Source organism: Aricia agestis, chromosome 3, assembly GCF_905147365.1.
Source record: "Aricia agestis chromosome 3, ilAriAges1.1, whole genome shotgun sequence".
NCBI lineage: Eukaryota > Metazoa > Arthropoda > Insecta > Lepidoptera > Lycaenidae > Aricia > Aricia agestis.
The window spans coordinates 14246776-14266621 of NC_056408.1; the positions used below are offsets into that span (position 1 = coordinate 14246776).

At 32.3% G+C, this 19846-nt stretch overlaps 1 protein-coding gene across 2 annotated transcripts; it reads left to right on the forward strand.

The window, feature by feature from the left end:
* The first annotated feature begins 616 nt into the window (after positions 1-616).
* On the forward strand, positions 617-17639 carry LOC121725260 (elongin-B). 2 transcript variants are annotated; one of them, XM_042112128.1, is made up of 14 exons: positions 617-709; positions 830-923; positions 1319-1463; positions 1972-2082; positions 14602-14800; positions 14993-15145; positions 15465-15635; positions 15838-15960; positions 16062-16123; positions 16194-16347; positions 16428-16528; positions 16652-16780; positions 17037-17149; positions 17291-17639. In XM_042112128.1, exons 1-14 carry the CDS (start codon positions 707-709, stop codon positions 17599-17601), a joined length of 1869 nt encoding a protein of 622 aa, XP_041968062.1. In that variant the 5' UTR covers positions 617-706; the 3' UTR covers positions 17602-17639. The 2 variants fall into 2 exon arrangements, with proteins under 2 accessions (XP_041968062.1, XP_041968061.1); XM_042112127.1 differs by lacking the exons at positions 14602-14800; positions 14993-15145; positions 15465-15635; ... (5 more) ...; positions 17037-17149; positions 17291-17639 and adding an exon at positions 3568-6421 and having other exon boundaries at positions 1972-2074.
* Positions 17640-19846: the final 2207 nt, after the last annotated feature.

A 19846-nucleotide genomic window follows, 5' to 3' on the forward strand; every position in this document is an offset into this window, starting at 1 on the left:
TGTCAGCACGTGCCGCACGTTGACAATTTAATCTCATAGAATTCATGTTCAATCATGCTTGTGTAAGTGTATACGTACACATATTTTTCACACATCACATATATGGAAACATCCGAAGTTTAGTTTATGTTCTTAAGAGGCCCATCCACGGCAGGACTGCACGGCAGTCCTACCATGAATGGGCCTCTTAAATTTAAATTCCGCTGTATCCGTATCCTGTTGGCCCACCCTGCCCTGGGCAGTTCAGATGCCGAAAACGATAATATTAATATTATCATAGATGAAGTATTATAATTTATAGTTTAAATAATATCTCAATGAAAATTATAATTATTTCTTTTTAAAATTTGTTTACGGGAACTAGAACCTAGCATTTGACGTATTTTCTCCGGTTCCCATTTTGAATGCCAGTGCCGGCAGCCGATGTTTTATATCTCGGCTGCCGCCCGCGCCAGTTACTACGCGCCGGTTCCCATTACTGATATTTTTGGTAGCCGGCGCCCGGCGCCGGCAGCGGAGGCACTCCAGGTAATACCTATTTATTCTTGACTGTAAAAGTTTTATTAAAAAAATTTATTTAACCATAGATAATTTTTAATCTGTTTGTAATTTTCAGTTGTCATTCAATATTTGATTTCGCTTCGTATCATTTGAAGCGATACCTTTAGTAGAAAATTATATAGTTTTAGTTAATAATTCAAACACAATGGTAAGTTTATTTATTTACATCTGTGGTGGAAATTAATATTTCTTATTAAAAACTAATGGTTACCTTTGTTTTAGTTATGAGACATAAAATTGTAACCTCAAATTTTAATTTGTTTTGCAGGATGTCTTTTTAATGATTAGGCGAAAAAAATTAACCATCTTCACGGATGCCAAAGATACTACTACTGTTTTAGAGCTGAAGAAAATGATAGAAGGCAAGTGATATGTATTTATTAGCGGAAAATCTATTTTTAGTTTTGTTGTAATGTCGGACGACTTACGCATATATCGCATGTGTTTTCTGTTTAAAAACGATCATAGTAAACAAAAAAATAGTGTGATAGTGAAATTATTGACTAAACTTTATATCATATACACGGGGTTTCTCAAATAAACCTTTAAACTTCAGGCCTATATGCAAACCTTTTCGAGGAATCTTTGTTTATTGTCAACAAACAAAATATTTAAGTAATTCAATACGAAGTTACCTTATAAACAGATATATAAGAACAGTTTTCATCTAGGTCATGATAAAATATGTTGCATAGATAGTTTGCAGGGAGAACAATGATCTATTGCCTTTTAAACTATCAATATATCACTTTTTCAGGCATACTAAAGGTTGCACCACCGAATCAAATGCTTTTCAATAAAGATAGCCAACTTATGGAGGATGACAAGACCCTGGCAGATTATGGACTGACATCAGCTACAGCTAAGGCACAGTGTCCTGCACCAATTGGCCTTGCTCTAAGGTTCACTACACACTTAACTATTTAAAATAGTAATTTTATCAAAAAATTATCATGAAATTTAAAACTTTTAATAATTAACTAAGAGAGAGTTGTTTTTTTTTAATCAGGAGAAACCATTGAAGAAACTTTCTCAGCTTATCTCTTTGTATTAAATAAAATAAACACTTGCTCAATACTTTTTGTATAAATGTGTAATTTGGACTTTAACATGCACTTTTTATGATTATAACAAGATAATGATAAGATAGTGTATTTAGGTGACAAATTATAAATTGTCTCAACTAGTTTCAATAATTAATATATTATAATTTATTATAATTATTATTTAAAATTATAATAAATTAATTATATATTTTTTGTGTCTTTTAAAATTTTTATTTCCCATTAGTATAAATGTACAAAATATTTTTAAACTGAATGTTGTCACAATAAAAAAAAATCCTATAAAACCTTTATCATGTTTTATTACAATAGTCAAATAATCAATGCGTATGTCATTACATTTCAGGAAGGAATCTGGCGAATTTGAGGCTCTCGATCTGACACCATACTCTTCCCCACCGGATCTACCAGACGTCATGAAATCTCAGGAAACAAACGGACAGGAACAGGTAAAAATTAACTTTTATAAATAGGGTTTTCTTAGTTCCTTTTAGAAAAACTTAAGGAAAAACACCAAAAAAGCTATAGTTATTGTTAACATAGACCAAGCTGTGACAAAATCCATAGACATAATACAATGTAAGGATATTAATACCAACCCTATAACTAATGCTAAGTGATACGGTTTTACTCGATCAAGCAATCACCTTGAGCAAAATCCGCAGCTTGGGCTTTCGTCCACACATTCAGCATTACTCTATCGAGTAAGCTCGACGTTCAGTATTCACCGAACTGTTTGACCCAAAAGATGGCTGTTCAACAAAGGTGAAGGTCGACTCGCGCCACTCGAAGTCACGTCTACACGCTTGAGTAAAGCTCGATGGCTTGCGTCGAATAAGTTCGAAGGTAACATCGAGCCGGCTCGATGCAAGCCTTCGAGCTGTGAGTTTTGTGGTCCACATGGTGGTTTTTGCTCGATTTAGAGTAAAACTATTGAGTAAAACGTTATGTGAGTAGGTACTTAGCATAAGATAATTATCTATACTTATCTCTACTAATATTATAATTGGGAAGAGTTTGTTTGTTTGTTTGAACGCGCTAATCTCAGGAACTACTGGTCCGATTTGAAAAATTATTTCAGTGTTAGATAGCCCTGTTAGCGTGTTTTGGCTGGCTTGGTTTGGCCTTTTATTCGGGCAGTGAAGAAAAACAGCTGGCTCGACTTCTTGCGTATAATATTACAATTGTAGTTAGCGATTTTTAGTGAAAATGTGAAGGGGTTACAATGCGTAATTAACGATGGAGAATTCAGAATCGAATGTAGGTGCGTATGAGGGGTTCTTACGGAAGCTTCGACCGCGTATCACGTCATCGGCGGCCAATCGCTGCAATTATCGCGTGATGGACGACCAATGGGCTGCTACAGGTATTACACGTCAGCTAGACCAGGATAGCAGATATATCTTGTGCGTGAACAGCCCATTTATCGAGGAAGGCTATAGGCTATATTTTATCACGCTAAGACTAATAGGAGCGAAGAAATAGAGGAAAGTGAGGAATAAACGGGGGAAATTATTTAAAATTGCTTATTATCTGAAGAAACTACTGGAGCAATTTTTATGTTATTTGGCACACATGAAAAATAGACCATGTGAAAGGACATAGGTTTCTTTTTTTGCGGAAAAATGTACGGTTTCCGTGACATTCCTAAATTACGCGGGCGAAGCCGCGCGGAACATCTAGTTAAGAATATTATTAATCTTTAGGTATAAAAATTAAGGTTGGGTTGCACCAGAGGCATAGTTAAATTTTTATTGAAGGTATTGAAGCTTGATTGAGGGTATAAAAATTGAATTATACGTAAAAATCGACAGGAAAAATATATCACTGTAAAACATAGTAAATTTTCAGATATACGTATGAGCGGAGGTTAATTATGGCGTCCTTGGACGCCATAATATTTAACTCTAAACTGCTATTTTAAATAAATTTTAATTTTCAGATGGATCAACACTAAAGGCGTACAGCGACTAACACGGAAGATGTATACTAACAAGGTCATAAGATAAAATTTGAGTTCTCACTCAGGACTAAACTCAGTCATGTCTACTATTAAGAGTAGGCACCATATTTTGTTCTATTTTGCATATTAACATAATTTGTTAATTTAATTTTTGAGATCAACCAATTTCTATGCAGGTCTGTAATGGAAATTAGAACTCAGTGCAAAGTCAGCTTCACGATACTATTTAATAAAATACTCCTGTTGGATGTACCTACCTGATCATTTTCAGCAACATTTATTTATTCTATTAATGCAAAATGTATGTAATGAAGTTGGCTTAAAATTGTACACATTTGCATGCGTATCAAAACTTACAGACCTGCACCATGGAAACATGCTTATGATTTTATTTTTGAATGGTGTTAAAGTCTTAAAAACACGGGTTAATTATATATTTTTTAATACATATTATCTATCTTAGTTTTCTTCTAAACTAATATTCTACAAACCTTAACTCGTAAGTTTGACTTTTTTCACATGCCGCTCATTCAAGCTCTCAACTCTTTGGCAATACTGTAATCTATGGTTAAGTATGTAGAACTAAAAGGATATCGAAAATCCAAGTATGTAGATCATATTTTGTAGAGTGAGGGTTGTTTTGTTTGAGTAATGGAAATCTACCAGAATCTTATTATAAAAAAGAATTGAGAGCAAAGTTTTTTAATACTTAAATGGGTGGTAAAGTGGGTTAAAATGTATGGTCGAATTTTAGTTACGTGACTTAAATTCTTTCATTACTGCTCCCGGCAGTGAATGTCCACGATGTTAAGCAAATAGCAGCTTAGTATCGAATTTGCTTAACAACATTGTATATTTCTCAATTTGTATTAATTTATTTTTTTAATAAAAAGTCCTAATGCAGTGTATACAGATTTAAGTAATGAATTTATGGCCACTAAATTACTGCACAGCTTAACGCTTCTTTTAATATTTAGTATACCACATGTGTATCTAACATAAAAACGTAATGTCCCATCTGTAGAATTACTATAATATTTTTTTGCAACTATTGCGAGACTGATATCATAACTCATAAGGTCACTATATACCTGTTATTGTAAAGACATCAATGATTTAAAGTAGAATTTAAAGTTGACCTCTTCTTTAATATATTTAACACAGTAATTTTATTAAATTAAAAAACCCAATATTGATTTGAAATAGTAGCATGTTACTTAAAAATGCTCATATTATATTATGTATTCCTAATGTACCAGAACTGCTGTAAATTTTTGTTAGTAATTTGTATTGTAAGCAGTTTTCTATGGGACCGTCGAAAATGGGATGTGGGAGGAATCTGTCATCTGATTGAAAAAAAAAATGTTTATAATAATATTTATTCGTTTGAATAAAATACAGTATGTGTTTGAGTATTAATCCAACTTTTGACAATCATTTTATAAAATAATAAAGTTTTTGATGTCAGTTTCTTAAATAGCAATAATATAATTTTTACTTATAACAATAGCTATAATATTTCTTTCTTGCTAAAATTTCAACATGTTTACAAAATATTAATAAAGCTAAGTTGCCAGTTAAGAATACGAATTCGCGACATTTAATTTTATGAAAATTATCATAATTAATTGATGATAGTTTAGAATGGAGTATAGGTAATAGATAATTTAATAGGGTTAATATAGGGGCTTTTTATATTCGTGGATCTTTATGATTCCTATTTTATTTTAAAAGTGGTTTTTGTTTGGCAGATAAATATGGAGTTGTTTCTCTTTTTAAATTTTTGTACAGTGTTTTACCTTAAACCAAATTCAGAGCAAAATCAATATAAAATATATCATATTAGATAACAATACAAAATTAAGTACTGTAGTTTTCTATTAACTGTTGCATGTTCTATGACATTGTATTTGCGTGTCGGGTGTGCAACATGCATAGGTATACCTATGAAAATCGTCGTTTTGCGCATTTGTGAATTTCATAAACTATACCAAAGTATTTGTTAGTGCTTGTGAAAAATGGTTTAAGGTATTATTGGTTATTTGTTTGCAAGTATGTATATTTTGATGGATAATATTAGATTTATAATTCCTTCTGCCTTCATACCTATATCCGTAACAAAGCTGTAAATGCTTAGAGATCTTTGGACACTGCTTTACACATAAATATACACTAAAATGGTATTTCGGTGCGTAGTTAGTTAATATACATTGAAAATAATAATTATCTCAATACATATGTTTAATAACTCCTTTAAAATTTTAATTATTATTATTAGTGGCAGTAACGAGTGCACAATCAATAGGCATAACTGAACTACTTTGATCAATAAAGAATTAAAAAATGTTGGGGCCTTAGTAATAAAAATATTAACTTTCCTTTTAAGCTATATACTTAATCCATGTTCATCTTTGACTTATACATTGGAAAAGTCATTTGGCGGACAATAACATTCATCTTAGTATTTTTATTAGTAATGTCTCAATATACTGCGATTTTGCGATTTTGAAGCCAAAAAGAAACATACAGTATTGTTACAAAAAGACTTTGGCTTACTTATTGTCATCTTTATTTGCCTCTTAATTTTTAATGTGATGGAAGAAAGCAATTATTGTGTACCAACTGAACTATTAACTAGATATTAGTCGTCACAGATATTTATTTATTTTATTTCATTCATACAACTCGCTATGTAAGGCGTAAGATAATTAAATTAATACTTCTGTAAAAGGTCATTATTATTGGTAAACATCAACTGTGCAACAATTGTAGAACCTCTTGTATGAGTATTGAAATTTAAAAACCCAGCAGGTAATAAAGCTGTTTGATTTGTTGTGTCGGGTTTCATTTAAATCCTCTACATTATAGTGTTAAGCAATTAGCAAAGACATTTAAACCTAGTTAAGTACAAATGGAAACTTGAAGTTGTTAGCGGATAGGATTACACAATATTGTCTGTATCACTAGCTAGCTATAGATTTGAAAACTTTCGATTTAGACTTGCATGAAGCATACTATACTGGTAGTTATCTACTCAGTATTCTATTTTTAACTAAATAAAAATGTAATGCTGTTCGCATGCATTTTATCATTAACTAGCTGTCCCGGTGAACTTCGTGTCACTTTAAAACCTTCCCTGGACTTCTACGAATATTTTAAGATTAAAATCAGCCCAATCCGTTCAGCCGTTTCCGAGTTTTAGCGCGACTAACACATTTGAAAATCCATTTTTATATATTATAAGACCACGGACGTAAAAAAAATATAAGACTAGCTGCCCCGGTGAACTTAGTGTCACTTTAAAACCTTCCCTGGACTTCTACAAATATTTAGACTAAAGTCAGCCCAATCCGTTCAGCCGTTTTAGAGTTTTAGCGCGACTAACACATTTGAAAATCTATTTTTATATAAATAAGTATATAGATTGTGTAGTAGTGTATAGATTGTGTTTACACATTAGTGCAGAAGTTTATGAAAAAAAATGGAAGAGCAGTGTTACCAACTCTCAAAAATATTTATCCCTAAATTGGTGTCAAAAACCCCTAAAATCGCCATAATTTTTCTGTTTTCCCCCCAAAATATGCATATATATACAGTGATTCACAGTGAACTCTCTACAATGAACATGTACACACCCTAAAGTATTATCACTAGTTTTTGTTACACACTGTATAAATTTATAATAGTTTAGAAATAATATACTGAAATATGTTTTAAAATATTTTTATTATAATAATTGATTTAATATGTTAAATATTTCATCTTCATCTGAAGATTCAGATGTTTTGAAGTCGTACATCTTATTATTGAATAAATTCAACATTTTATTTGTTGGATTAAATGTTGCACAAGTGACATCATTACGATTTAATGTAAATCGGACCATCAGTATTGCCGCCAGTCACCACAGAGTGGTCATAGAATTACGTAATAGATGTCGCTAGAAGTCGCTAGGTCAAGAAATAATTAATATTAATATCAACAATTTAAAAATATTAAAAAGTAAAAAAAAATCCCTGAAAATACCCCTAAAAATTTCAGACCCCTAAAAAAATCCCATCTCACTTATTTAACCCCTAAATCTGGGGGGAAAACCCCTAAGTTGGGAACACTGTGGAAGAGGGCCATACTTTGGCGCGAATGTATCACCTCGACTCATCACACACCCCGCGTTCCAGATGACGTTAGTAACACTCACGCTCTAGACCGTAGTTTTTCCCGTTCCACTAGCATGTGAGCGTCAGTGCTACAAACCCAAGTGGAACGGATTATGGAGCGTTTTGAGCGTTTTGAGAAAAGTTTAAAAAAAGAACTATAATTTTTTTTATACATAGAATAGAATAGAATAGAATATACTTTATTGCGTTCAAGATATTGTACAAACATAAAATACATTCATCAAAGATACAAGAACGCAAAGGCGGCTTTATTGCTATTGAGCAATTTCTTCCAAGCGACCTTTGGTATCTATAGGAGTACAATAACAATTAACTTAGGGTATACTGTGCTCTAATAAAAACTATAAGCATTGAAACTTAACAACTAACTTAAATTCTAATAATATTATATAATACATATATGCCTAATAATTACATAAACATTTACATTCTAATACACAAATAATAAGTATATTATAAACTAATAAATACTCTATAATAATCAAATATTAATATACTAAAAGTAATTATTGTAAACCTCTAAACATGCCTACATGTGAGTAAAAATAAAAATAAAAAGAAGGAGAAGGATAAGTAATTTGCGATGGCTGAATACATAGGTAAATTGAACCGAACTTGGATATTATCCTTTTCTTCAAGTCGTAAATAAAAGTTATTTTATTGTTTATAGTTACATTTATTTTACAAATAAAATACATAATATTATATTTGTTTCGTTTTTAGTATTACATTTTTTTACTTAAGTAATCATATTTTAATATAGTTAAACTTTTATTATATTTGAGTTTTCACATTGAATCATATTTTAATAACAAAACCACATACTTTGAATATTGACTATTGTCACAATATACATATAAACGTTAGGTAACAATACCGCATAAATGTTTAGTCAAGTACGAGTAAGTAGTATTAATTATTATATTTTATAAGAAATCATTTGACCTTTCATTTAAAACAATTTATTTTCCAATCAAAATATTTCATTAAATGTTATTTAATTTATTTAAGTAATTTAAATATTACATATATGTAATGAAATAATATAAAGTTTTTTTGTCTCTACTCTCTCCTGAAAACTTTCCGAAACTGGCTTTCGCGATATAGTTACGTTAAAATAAAATAAAAAACTGGAACGCCCACTTTGACCCATCTTCGTCAAGGGTCGTTTTGAGCGAAAATGATGACGTCATGAGTGACGTCATAGCCGCGATCAAAACGACCCCCGGTCGCCAAAAGGAACGGCAGAAGGGGACGTTTTGCGCGTTTTGGTCAAAATTAACGTCATCTGGAACGCAGCCACAATATGGTTAACCGTTAAGAGGAGTCCACACCGCCCTTTTTTCCATACAAACGTTGTCCCCTGTTTCCTCCCTGGATAATGCTAGTAGAGTTATAATTTTTTTCCTGAATATCTACGGCCACTAATACAATGTCCCTATGTTTTCTTTTTTTTTTTCATAATTTAATTATTAAATAAGATAAACGTTCAAAAACCCAAAAAATGGCCAGATTTTCCGCTGTGTTCAAACGTCCAGAAAACAGATTTGGCTAGATTATACAAAAAAAAGCAAAACATAGGAACACAGCTCAAGCCTTTTTTTAATCTTTAATGAAAAAAGTACTTAAATCGGTTAAGTTTTGGAGAAGGAATCAGGGGACAACGAATCGTTGATTTTCTAGATTTTCTGCAGTTGTCTCTATCGCGTTCTGCGGTATAGGCTTGGGGTAAGGGAGACAGTTATAGATATTACACGTACTTTTTTTTCATTTCTCTAGCCCCTGGTGTATCCTCTTAAGAGCGTGGCTATTGACTCGGAGGTCGTGGGTTCGATTCCCGCTTCGGAAACATGTTATTTCCAAGTTTGGTTAGGATTGTCCTAGTCGCAGGCTGATCACCTGATTGTCCGACAAATAAGATGATCTATGCGTCGGATGGGCATGTCAAGTCGGTCCTGCGCCTGTGTGTGCCGAGCACTGACCTCCAGTAAACAATGGAGATCAGTGGTGCCGAGTGTGAGTTTTTTGTTTGACATTCGATCGTGAACGGGTTTGGCGTTTACTAGGGAGCTGGGTTCACTACCGTGAAGGGAGTAGGGACATAAGAGCTATTTTTTATGGGAAAATGTACGGTTTCCGTAAAATTCCTAATTTACGCGGGCGAAGCTGCGCGGGACTTCTAGTAATAATCATACATGATACAACTTCAGAATAATATTGCCAGTCGAAATATATGCTGGGTAAGCCAGACTAAAATAATGATTATAAAAATTGTTAGTTAAACAAAAAAGAAGAAATAACTTAAACGTCTTTTAAACCAGTATCCCAAAGTAGTCTGTGTTTTAAACACTAACAAACATTGCTGAATATTTAAAATTCAATATTGACATAAATTTACTAAAAATTAGACTGGGGGGCTAACTTGTAAGGATATTTTTAATTAACTTTTATTACATAAACAAGCGACGAACAAACGATTATTTATAACGAACAATAAAAAACAAACGACGAACAAACATTATTGAATATTTATAATTCAATATTGTCATAAATTCATTAAAAAATAGAATGAGGGGGCTAACTTAAGATCATAATATTTTAAATTAATTTTTATTTAATAAACAAGTAACGAATAAACGGTTATTTATAACGAACAATCAAGAACAAACGACGAACAAACATTAATGAATATTTAAAACTCAATATTGACATAAATTTATTAAAAATTAAAATGCGGGGGCTAACTTAAGAGTTAAGAGCATATTTAATTATTTTTTATTAAATGAACAAGTGACGAACAAACGATTATTTATAACGAACAATCAAAAACAAACGATGAACAAACATTATTGAATATTTATAATTCAATATTGTCTTAAATTCATTAAAAAATAGAATGAGGGGGCTAACTTAAGATCATAATATTTTAAATTAATTTTTATTTAATAAACAAGTAACGAATAAACGGTTATTTATAACGAACAATCAAGAACAAACGACGAACAAACATTAATGAATATTTAAAACTCAATATTGACATAAATTTATTAAAAATTAAAATGCGGGGGCTAACTTAAGAGTTAAGAGCATATTTAATTATTTTTTATTAAATGAACAAGTGACGAACAAACGATTATTTATAACGAACAATCAAAAACAAACGATGAACAAACATTATTGAATATTTATAATTCAATATTGTCTTAAATTCATTAAAAAATAGAATGAGGGGGCTAACTTAAGATCATAATATTTTAAATTAATTTTTATTTAATAAACAAGTAACGAACAAACGGTTATTTATAACGAACAATCAAGAACAAACGACGAACAAACATTAATGAATATTTAAAACTCAATATTGACATTTTATTAAAATTTTTAAATGCGGGGGCTAACTTAAGATCATATTTTAAAATATTTTTTATTAAATAAACAAGTAAGTAACGAACAAATGATTATTTATAACGAACAATCACGAACAAACGACGAACAATATTATTGAATAATTATAATTCAATATTGACATTTTATTATAAATTTTAAATGCGGGGGCTAACTTAAGATAATATTTTAAAATATTTTTTATTAAATAAACAAGTAACGAACAAACGATTATTTATAACGAACAATCACGAACAAACCACGAACAAACGATATACGAGTATAAAAATCAAAAAAATACAAAAAAAAAATCTTGGGGGCTAACTTCCAGGACCCATACTAGTATCATGAAACTAATATGTACTACGGTACCTACGTAGTACATATTAATTCCATGACTAGTATATACTAGGGGGGGGGGGGGGGCGACGACGACGAAGACGACGACAGGCACCTCAAGGTCACACTCACACATAGACATCGATACAAAACTTTTCCTTCTTCTGTTTATATTGTTTTCCGGAGCTTTGATCATAACATTGTAAATTGCCAGTGGCAAAGGAACTTAAAAAAATTGACGTAAAACCAAAACAGATTTTTAAAAATATTACTTTTACATAATATTATTATTATAAAATTAAGAGAAATATATATAGGTAAATGACTAGTAGATTCGACAGTACCAGTCATTGGAAAAAGCACCAAACAAAACACAATATTTATTAATGTTGCTTTAAAAATTTCCTGTTTTTAAAGTGAAAGAACGCCTGTTTATAAAGAAAAACAGTCAGTTTTTAAAGCAACATTAATAAATATTGTGTTTTTGTGCTTTTTCAAATGACTAGTACTGTCCAATCTACGAGTCATTTATAATACCCTATAAAGAGAAAAAATAACATTGTAAATTGCCAGTGGCGAAGAAACAAAAAAATTGACGTTAAACCAAAACAGAATTTTGGTAAAGGAATTGAATATTCTTTTACATAATATTATTATTATAAAATGAAGAGAAAGAATAAGGGAGCTCAAAGGGGTTTCTTTTTAAAAATTCGTCGAATGAAGTAATTTTCAACCTTATGCATGTTGATTTAAAGTTTCTTTTATTATGATGTGTGTCAGTTGACAGAAAAAATGTGTAAGTGGCAATGATGAAATACTCAAAGCAGATATGTTACTACCGCGCGCGTTGTGAAGATTGAAATACGGCCCAATTGGGCCGTCTGTTTTTTAGTCAGCATCGAGCGCAGTCACGAACGTGCCGCGTCTTGTCTTACCTACATAAATTGAAAATGACATCGTGCGCGTTTCGAAAATGTACCAATTATGACTCAAAAAAAAAACAAAACACCTGGAATCTCTTACCACATGTCTTGATTGCAATAAATACCTCGATTATTTACATTTTCAATAATTATTTCGAACAATCGAGAAATTATTTCGAACAAACGAAGAAAGAGACAGCGATACGATTCGATGTTTAAAAATAGAACTGCCTCTTTTATGTAAATGGTTTTTCGTATCTTTTGTTTCACTTATCTGTCAAATTTGTCAATGTTTGCAATTTTGAATTTGAAAATTGTTCGGAAGAGATTTTAGCCGGAAAATAGTATGGACGTAACAAATCTGTATCAGTAGAACATCATTGGTAAGTGGGCAAATTTACTATATAAACATAACAAGTAATTTGCTTAAAAGGTAAAATACACGGGACAATTATTATCGTATTGATTTATCTCCTCGATGTTAAAATCGAACGAGAAATTGTACGTGTGTAGCAATATCGCAAATACGTTCAAAAGATCGATTGGACGATTTTCTTGACGATCGATCGGAACGACAAATTGTCCTGTGTATGGGCACCTTAACAAATAAGTTTGTTAAGCAAATTACTTGTTATGTTTATATCAGCGTAATTAATTATAAATAATATTTAGTTTTGATAATTTAGCGCATTATAATTATTATTCATTATTAACACCTGGAATCTCTTACCACATGTCTTGATTGCAATAAATACCTCGATTATTTACATTTTTAATAATTATTTCGAACAATCTGGAAAAAATGAAAGTACCCAAATTTGAGGTTTTTCGAACCTTCACCGGTCATAGGACCTTTTTTATTGGTATTTCAATAAAGAATATAAAATATCGGTTGAAGAATAACAATTCCTTGCAATTGTTTAAACAATGTTTGTTTAAATAATATGGCACCGGGTTGCGTCCCTGGCAACATGCATTTATATAATCAGGAGGGCAATTTAAAGAGGATCGCATAAAAAAATTGAGGTGGAATAGTTTTCGGTACTCATGCACCGATTCATGCTAGTCTAAGATTAACAAAAACCCGTTATTATGAATAATTATAACATTTTCGTAACTATTCTGAAACACTTGATTAAATTGTGTTATGAATGTAACGTTGTAAACTCAGTTTAATTTCAATTGAATATAAATAATAAGTTTATTCGTAATATTCTTCATTAACAAAGTCAAACGAAAAAATGCAAACTGTAGATAGATTGTTAAAAAAATCTTCAGACTATTTATTATCAATTGCACAAACATGTATAACGTAATATATATATTTCTAAATCTTAGCAGTAAATTATGGATTGAGCTAGATTAACGAAAAACCCGTTATTTTAAATTTTGTAACTATTTTAAAACACTTGATTGAATAGTGTTATGAATGTAACGTTGTAAACTCAGTTTAATTTCAATTGAATGTAAATTAATTCGTTTTGATTGATCGATGCATAAAAAAATGTATTAACTTTTATTTTACGAATTCAATTGAATCTAAACACAGTGTGTATGATGTAAATATGTATCCTAGCATTGTTTGTTTAAAAAAATAGACTCACCGAGTTTCTTACGCCGGTTCTTCTCGGTGGGTGGGTCAGCGAACCGGTGGCAGGGACTTTATATTGACCAAAAACAAGAAATAATCATATTCGTCAAAATTTTGTTTTTATTTGTTTTATAGTGTCGGATTTTTATGTTTCAAAGACTTTGTTTTTGTGAAAATTGTGTATTGTTATGTGAACTAAACTAAACAAACTCAGTTTTTACAAATTCAAGTTTATTGAAATATAAAAATCTGCCATAGATATCCTATCCCCATAATATCCTAATACACACATGCAAACATAAACGCACACATACACACCTGTGGAGTTTTATCGCCCCAATTTAAGATGGCGCTAGCTGTCGCATGAAATGTCAATTCGTGAGCTGTCAAACTCTTATAACGCATCTCAATCTGTCTACAAATATATACTAGTAATCTGTGGTGGTCAGTGCCCAGTGGATCTAACAAAGATATTTTACTACATCTAACTAGTACCTAGTACCTACTCTGTGGATCTAACCTAAAAACACGTTTTGTTTACAAAAAGTAGTGATTCCAATTCCATGTGTTTATTGTGAATAAAACAATTACGTAAATAATTTGTATACAAAATGGGGAAAAGAAAAGGTAAATGTGTAAAGAAGAACACAGCGACAAAGCAAACTTTGGAACCGGAACATTTAGTAAAAGCACCACATTCTTTCGTTATTCACCGTGGAAAATGTTCAAAGGATCTAATGGACCTCACAAAAGATTTTCGAAAAATTATGGAACCTTTTACAGCGTCACAGTTAAAGGTATGCATGAAATCTTAATTAAGACAATAATAGGTAATTATCAGTGATGGACTGTGGACAGTGTGAATATCTAGGCCTGATCTGATGGACTGTGGACAGTTGTGAATATCTAGGCCTGATCTGATGGACTGTGGACAGTGTGAATATCTAGGCCTGATCTGATCCATGTTAACAATTAATTATATTTTATAGGAGAGAAAAAAGAACACTATCAAAGATTTCCTATCAGTGTCAGGATATTTGCATGTCTCCCACATGATGATGTTTACCGAAACTGAGCTTGGAGCATACATGAGGCTTGCAAGATTACCGAGAGGACCAACACTCACTTTTAGAATACACAATGTAAGTGTTGTTAATAATTATTATCAAAGTCAAGTAAATTTTCATTGTATGTGTCAATCTCTAACGGCCGTTCCCAATATTTGATCTATCTCTGGTTTTGCCCTACTAGAGATAGGAATAGCTCATATTAGACATTAGATACATATATTTTATGTCAATTGTGAGCTATTCCTATCTCTAGTAGGACAAAACCAGAGATAGATCAAATATTGGGAACGGCCATAAATTGACTTACCCAAGTCTTTTTAAAGCTTTTCTATTCAATATATTATTTGGGTTAGGGTGCCCATTTTTATGTTTTTATTTTTTACAATCACAGTACAGCTTAGCCAGAGATGTAATATCATCCTTAAAGAAGCAGTATGTCATTGAGCGCACATTCAAGAATGCACCATTAATAGTCTTGAACAGTTTCTCCGGAGAAGGAATGCACATGAAGCTAATGGCTACAATGTTCCAAAACATGTTTCCTACAATAAATATAACTACAGTAAGTACAATTATTTTAATTTTTTTATGATTTTATTGTATTCAAAATGTTATATATTTATGTGGTACTAGCGAGTTTAATTTTTGTTTAAAATTTATGCTCTGTAACTTACTAGCATATGATAAAGACTGAAAGATGATTTGTTTCATTAAAAGTGGTAATTAATATGGTGCTAAAATATTAAATGATTTTTCTATTCTAGGTGAAACTAAAAAATATTAGAAGATGTGTTCTTATGAATTATAATCCTTCAACAAAACAAATAGATTTACGTCATTATGTCATAAGAGCAACACCTGTAGGACTTAATAAGGGGACTAAAAAGGTATGATTTTTGTTAAGTTTTTGTAAACAAAATGTTTTCATAGCAATATATATTGTTATGTAATAAATTGTTATGTAATAAATATATTTTTTATTTTATAGATGGTGCAAGGCAAAATACCCAATCTTAATAAATGCAAAGATATTTCAGAATTCTTTGATAAGTAAGTACATATATTTTAACATTCAATTTGAAACATCCTTTAGGCTTATATCAAATTAATACATTTTCAGAGCTGCATTGTTATCAGAGAGTGAGTTTGAAGATGATGGTACAAATCAAGTAGTTTTGCCTCAAAAGCTTGCATCAAGAGGTGCTGGGCTAAATTCCAAATCAGCTATTCGCCTGGTGGAACTTGGACCTAGGATGTCTCTGCAGTTAATAAAGGTAACATTATGATCGCTCAAGAATTTAGTTTTCCAATATCAGTACTTTCATTCATATTTAAAATATATCATCTTTTATAGGTGGAAGATGGTCTAATGGATGGTGAGATTCTGTTCCATGAGCTCATTGAAAAAACGGATGAGGAGAAGGCATTAATAAAGAAGAAGAGAGAAGAAAAGAGGTAAATGTTGTTCTAAATTAAATATTCTTCTAAATTAAATATTCTGTCTGTAACTTCTATTTGTAAATAAAAACTTTCATAATGCTTTTTTACCTTTTTAACTTTATTTATTGTTATTTACAGGCGGTTGAAAGAAAAGCGAAAAGCCCAACAAGATGAAAATGTAAAACGTAAAGAAAAACAGAAGGAAGAGCTCAAGCAAAAGGCTCTGGAAGGCATTAAGAAAAAGAAAGAAGTGACAGAAAACCAAAGGTAAATATCATAAAATATTTACTTAATAATAATTGTGTTAAAGATTGTTAAGACTCAAAAGATAAAAAAACAAAGAGAATTTTCGATGATAGTAAAAGTGGCGTTAAACGAAAATTCTCTTAAAAACAATATAACATTGAGTAACATAAAAACTACACGTAATTGAATGTGGCGTTAGTGCCAGCCGCCAGGGTAGCACGCGCCGCGCACTTACGTTGAAAATTTGAAAGAAGTTTAAATGAACGAAATGTATCAGGTTGATGGAGCTAGCAGCAGCTGAGTCACAGAGCAATGAACAAAATATGGATGAACCTGAAGAGGATGATGCGGAGTATTACAGAAAGGAGGTTGGGGCGGAGCCTGAACAAGGTATGTAATAAAACAAATGAAAACTATTTCCTTTAAAAAGAAATAAATTATCAATTAAAAACATACTATATTTACAATATACTGGTAGTATAAATTATTAGTGCATAAGAACTTATTGTAATGGCAAATATTTTTTTTCAGATCTCTTCCAAAATAACCCTTCAAGAAAACGTAAATCCGAGGATGACGAGAAACCGAGAGGATTCAAAAAAATGCGTTTAGACAAGAAATTAAAAAAGAAATTCCAAAAATCCCAAGACACAACAGGTAATAAAAACCATGGAGACAATGAAAGGAAAAACAAATTCAAGCAGCAAGGGGGAAAGCAATTTAAAAATAAAGATAGTAAACAGAAAAGAGATGGTAAACAATTTTCACAGGATGGTAAAAAGAAATTTTCTAATCCAAGATTTAAAACAAAAATGACCAAGATGAAACATGGTCGAAGATAAATGGTAATTGAATTGAAACATACTTATGTAAAATAAATGAAAGCATTTTCATATCTAAAAAGTGGCTTAATTTATCATAATCTAAAATTCTTGTGTCGCGGGGCACCTCGTTGAACTCTTCTGAAACGGCTTGACCGATTTTCATGAATCTAAGTGTAAAGTGAGCAAATCATCTAGGGTTGAGAATCAGACAACATCAACTTTTTATATTGATAAGTGCATTTGTTGATTTAATAGTAAATACAGCTCGAGACTGACGGCGACCATTGTTTGTGCGACGGGCACTGATCTCCATTATACAAGTATGCTGGACTTATGGTACCCAACTGTTTTTTGTGCCTATTTGAAGCGGAAGCAGCGCCCCTAATGTGGGGAAAGAGAACGAAATCTGACGAAATTTGCAAATGGCCGATTAATTGCTATTGGTTGTAGAAACTAGTATTAGTTCCAAATACCTACCATTGCTATCAGCGCCAATATGGCGACATTCAAACCTCATTTTTACATCAGATTTAGTTCTCTTCCCCCGCATTGGGGGCGCTGATTCCGTTTCAAATAGGCACAAAAAATAGCTATCATTTCAAAGGGTATCATAAGTCCAGCGAACTCGTATAATGGAGGTCAGTGGCGACGGGATAGCGATGGACGTTGCCATGGTGACATACTTTTTTTTATTTTTATGAAATAAGGGGGCAAACGAGCAAACGGGTCACCTGATGGAAAGCAACTTCCGTCGCCCATGGAAACTTGCAGCATCAAAAGAGCTGCGCGTGCGTTGCCGGCCTTTTAAGAGGTAATAGGGTAATAGAGGAGGGTAGGGATGGGAAGAGAAGGGAATAGGGGAGGTAGGGAAGGAAATAGGGTAGGGGATTGGGCCTCCGGTAAACTCACTCACTCGGCGAAACACAGCGCAAGCGCTGTTTCACGCCGGTTTTCTGTGAGAACGTGGTATTTCTCCGGTCGACCCGGCCCATTCGTGCCGAAGCATGGCTCTCCCACGTCTCCCACGATACTTATTTAGTCACTTCAATAAAATAATATGGGCGAAATACTTTATATGGCAACACAACGTTTTCCGGAACAGCTAGTTCATCTACATTCTACACTAATATTATAAATGAGGAATGATTTGATTTTTAGATAATTGCCGTTATTGCCGTTGCCGTTATCGATTTATTAAAAATATTAAAATCGATTCGAAAATTAGCATTATTTGAAGTTGGGCCATATTCATAGACTATCATTTATCTTGGATCACATCATGCCCGAATACAAAACACCTCACCTTCAAGCCACGACAGTAGCCATTGCAGATAACAAGGGCTACATCAATGTGTCATCAGTATATTGCCCCCCAAAAGAAAATCACAGATCAATCATTTAATGACTTCTTTAAAACACTTGGAATCAGATTTCTGGCAGGGGGTGACTGGAACGCCAAAAATACACACTGGGAATCAACTATCTAGCACAAGAGGAACTAAAACTCTGTATTGATAGTAATAAACTAACAGCAGTCTCTACGTGCGAACCCACTTACTGGCCAACAGACACGTTCAAGATCCCCGACCTACTGGACTTTTTTTGTTGTGAAGGGTATTGGTGGACACTACATAAAATGTGAATCTTGTCACGATAGCTCTTCGGATCATACTCCTGTTATACTGGTCCTTAGCGATAAGATTATCGAATATCAGGGCCCAGAAAAACTATCACAACAGAGGGATGGTTTTATAGAAACTAAGTATATAGAAGAAAATATAAACCTTAATGTCCCATTGAAAACTGAGAACCATATTATGACAGTGTTACTAAATACATAACGCAATTAATACAATAAGCTTGTTGGACACTCCACTTCTAGATCACAAAAAAAGGAGTAATGACTTTCCTCTTGAATTAAAAAAAGCAATCCAAGAAAGACGTAGGCTAAGACGAGTTTGGCAACTCAGTAGACTTACCGTAGATAAATCTGCATTTAACAAACAAGCCTCGCATCTAAGAAATTTTGAAAGGATTGGCAGGATAGGACTCTCGAAGATCAACTCGAATCACTGACAGCTACTGCAAAGACGACTACTCCTTATGGAAATTCACCAAGGCGTATAATAGACCTCAGATAACTAAACCACGACGGACGCCAAATGGCTGGGCCCGTTCTTCACAAGAAAAAGCGGACCTCTTTGCCAACCATCTGAAGAATGTTTTCCACCCAAATGAGACGAATGTAGAAACTAATGACGAC

Coding starts and splice junctions, on each gene's coding strand:
- LOC121725260 (XM_042112128.1), top strand. Junction 1,464..1,971: donor CCAATTGGCCTTGCTCTAAG/GTTCACTACACA, acceptor ATTACATTTCAG/GAAGGAATCTGGCGAATTTG. Junction 2,083..14,601: donor GGACAGGAACAGGTAAAAAT/TAACTTTTATAA, acceptor ATTACGTAAATA/ATTTGTATACAAAATGGGGA.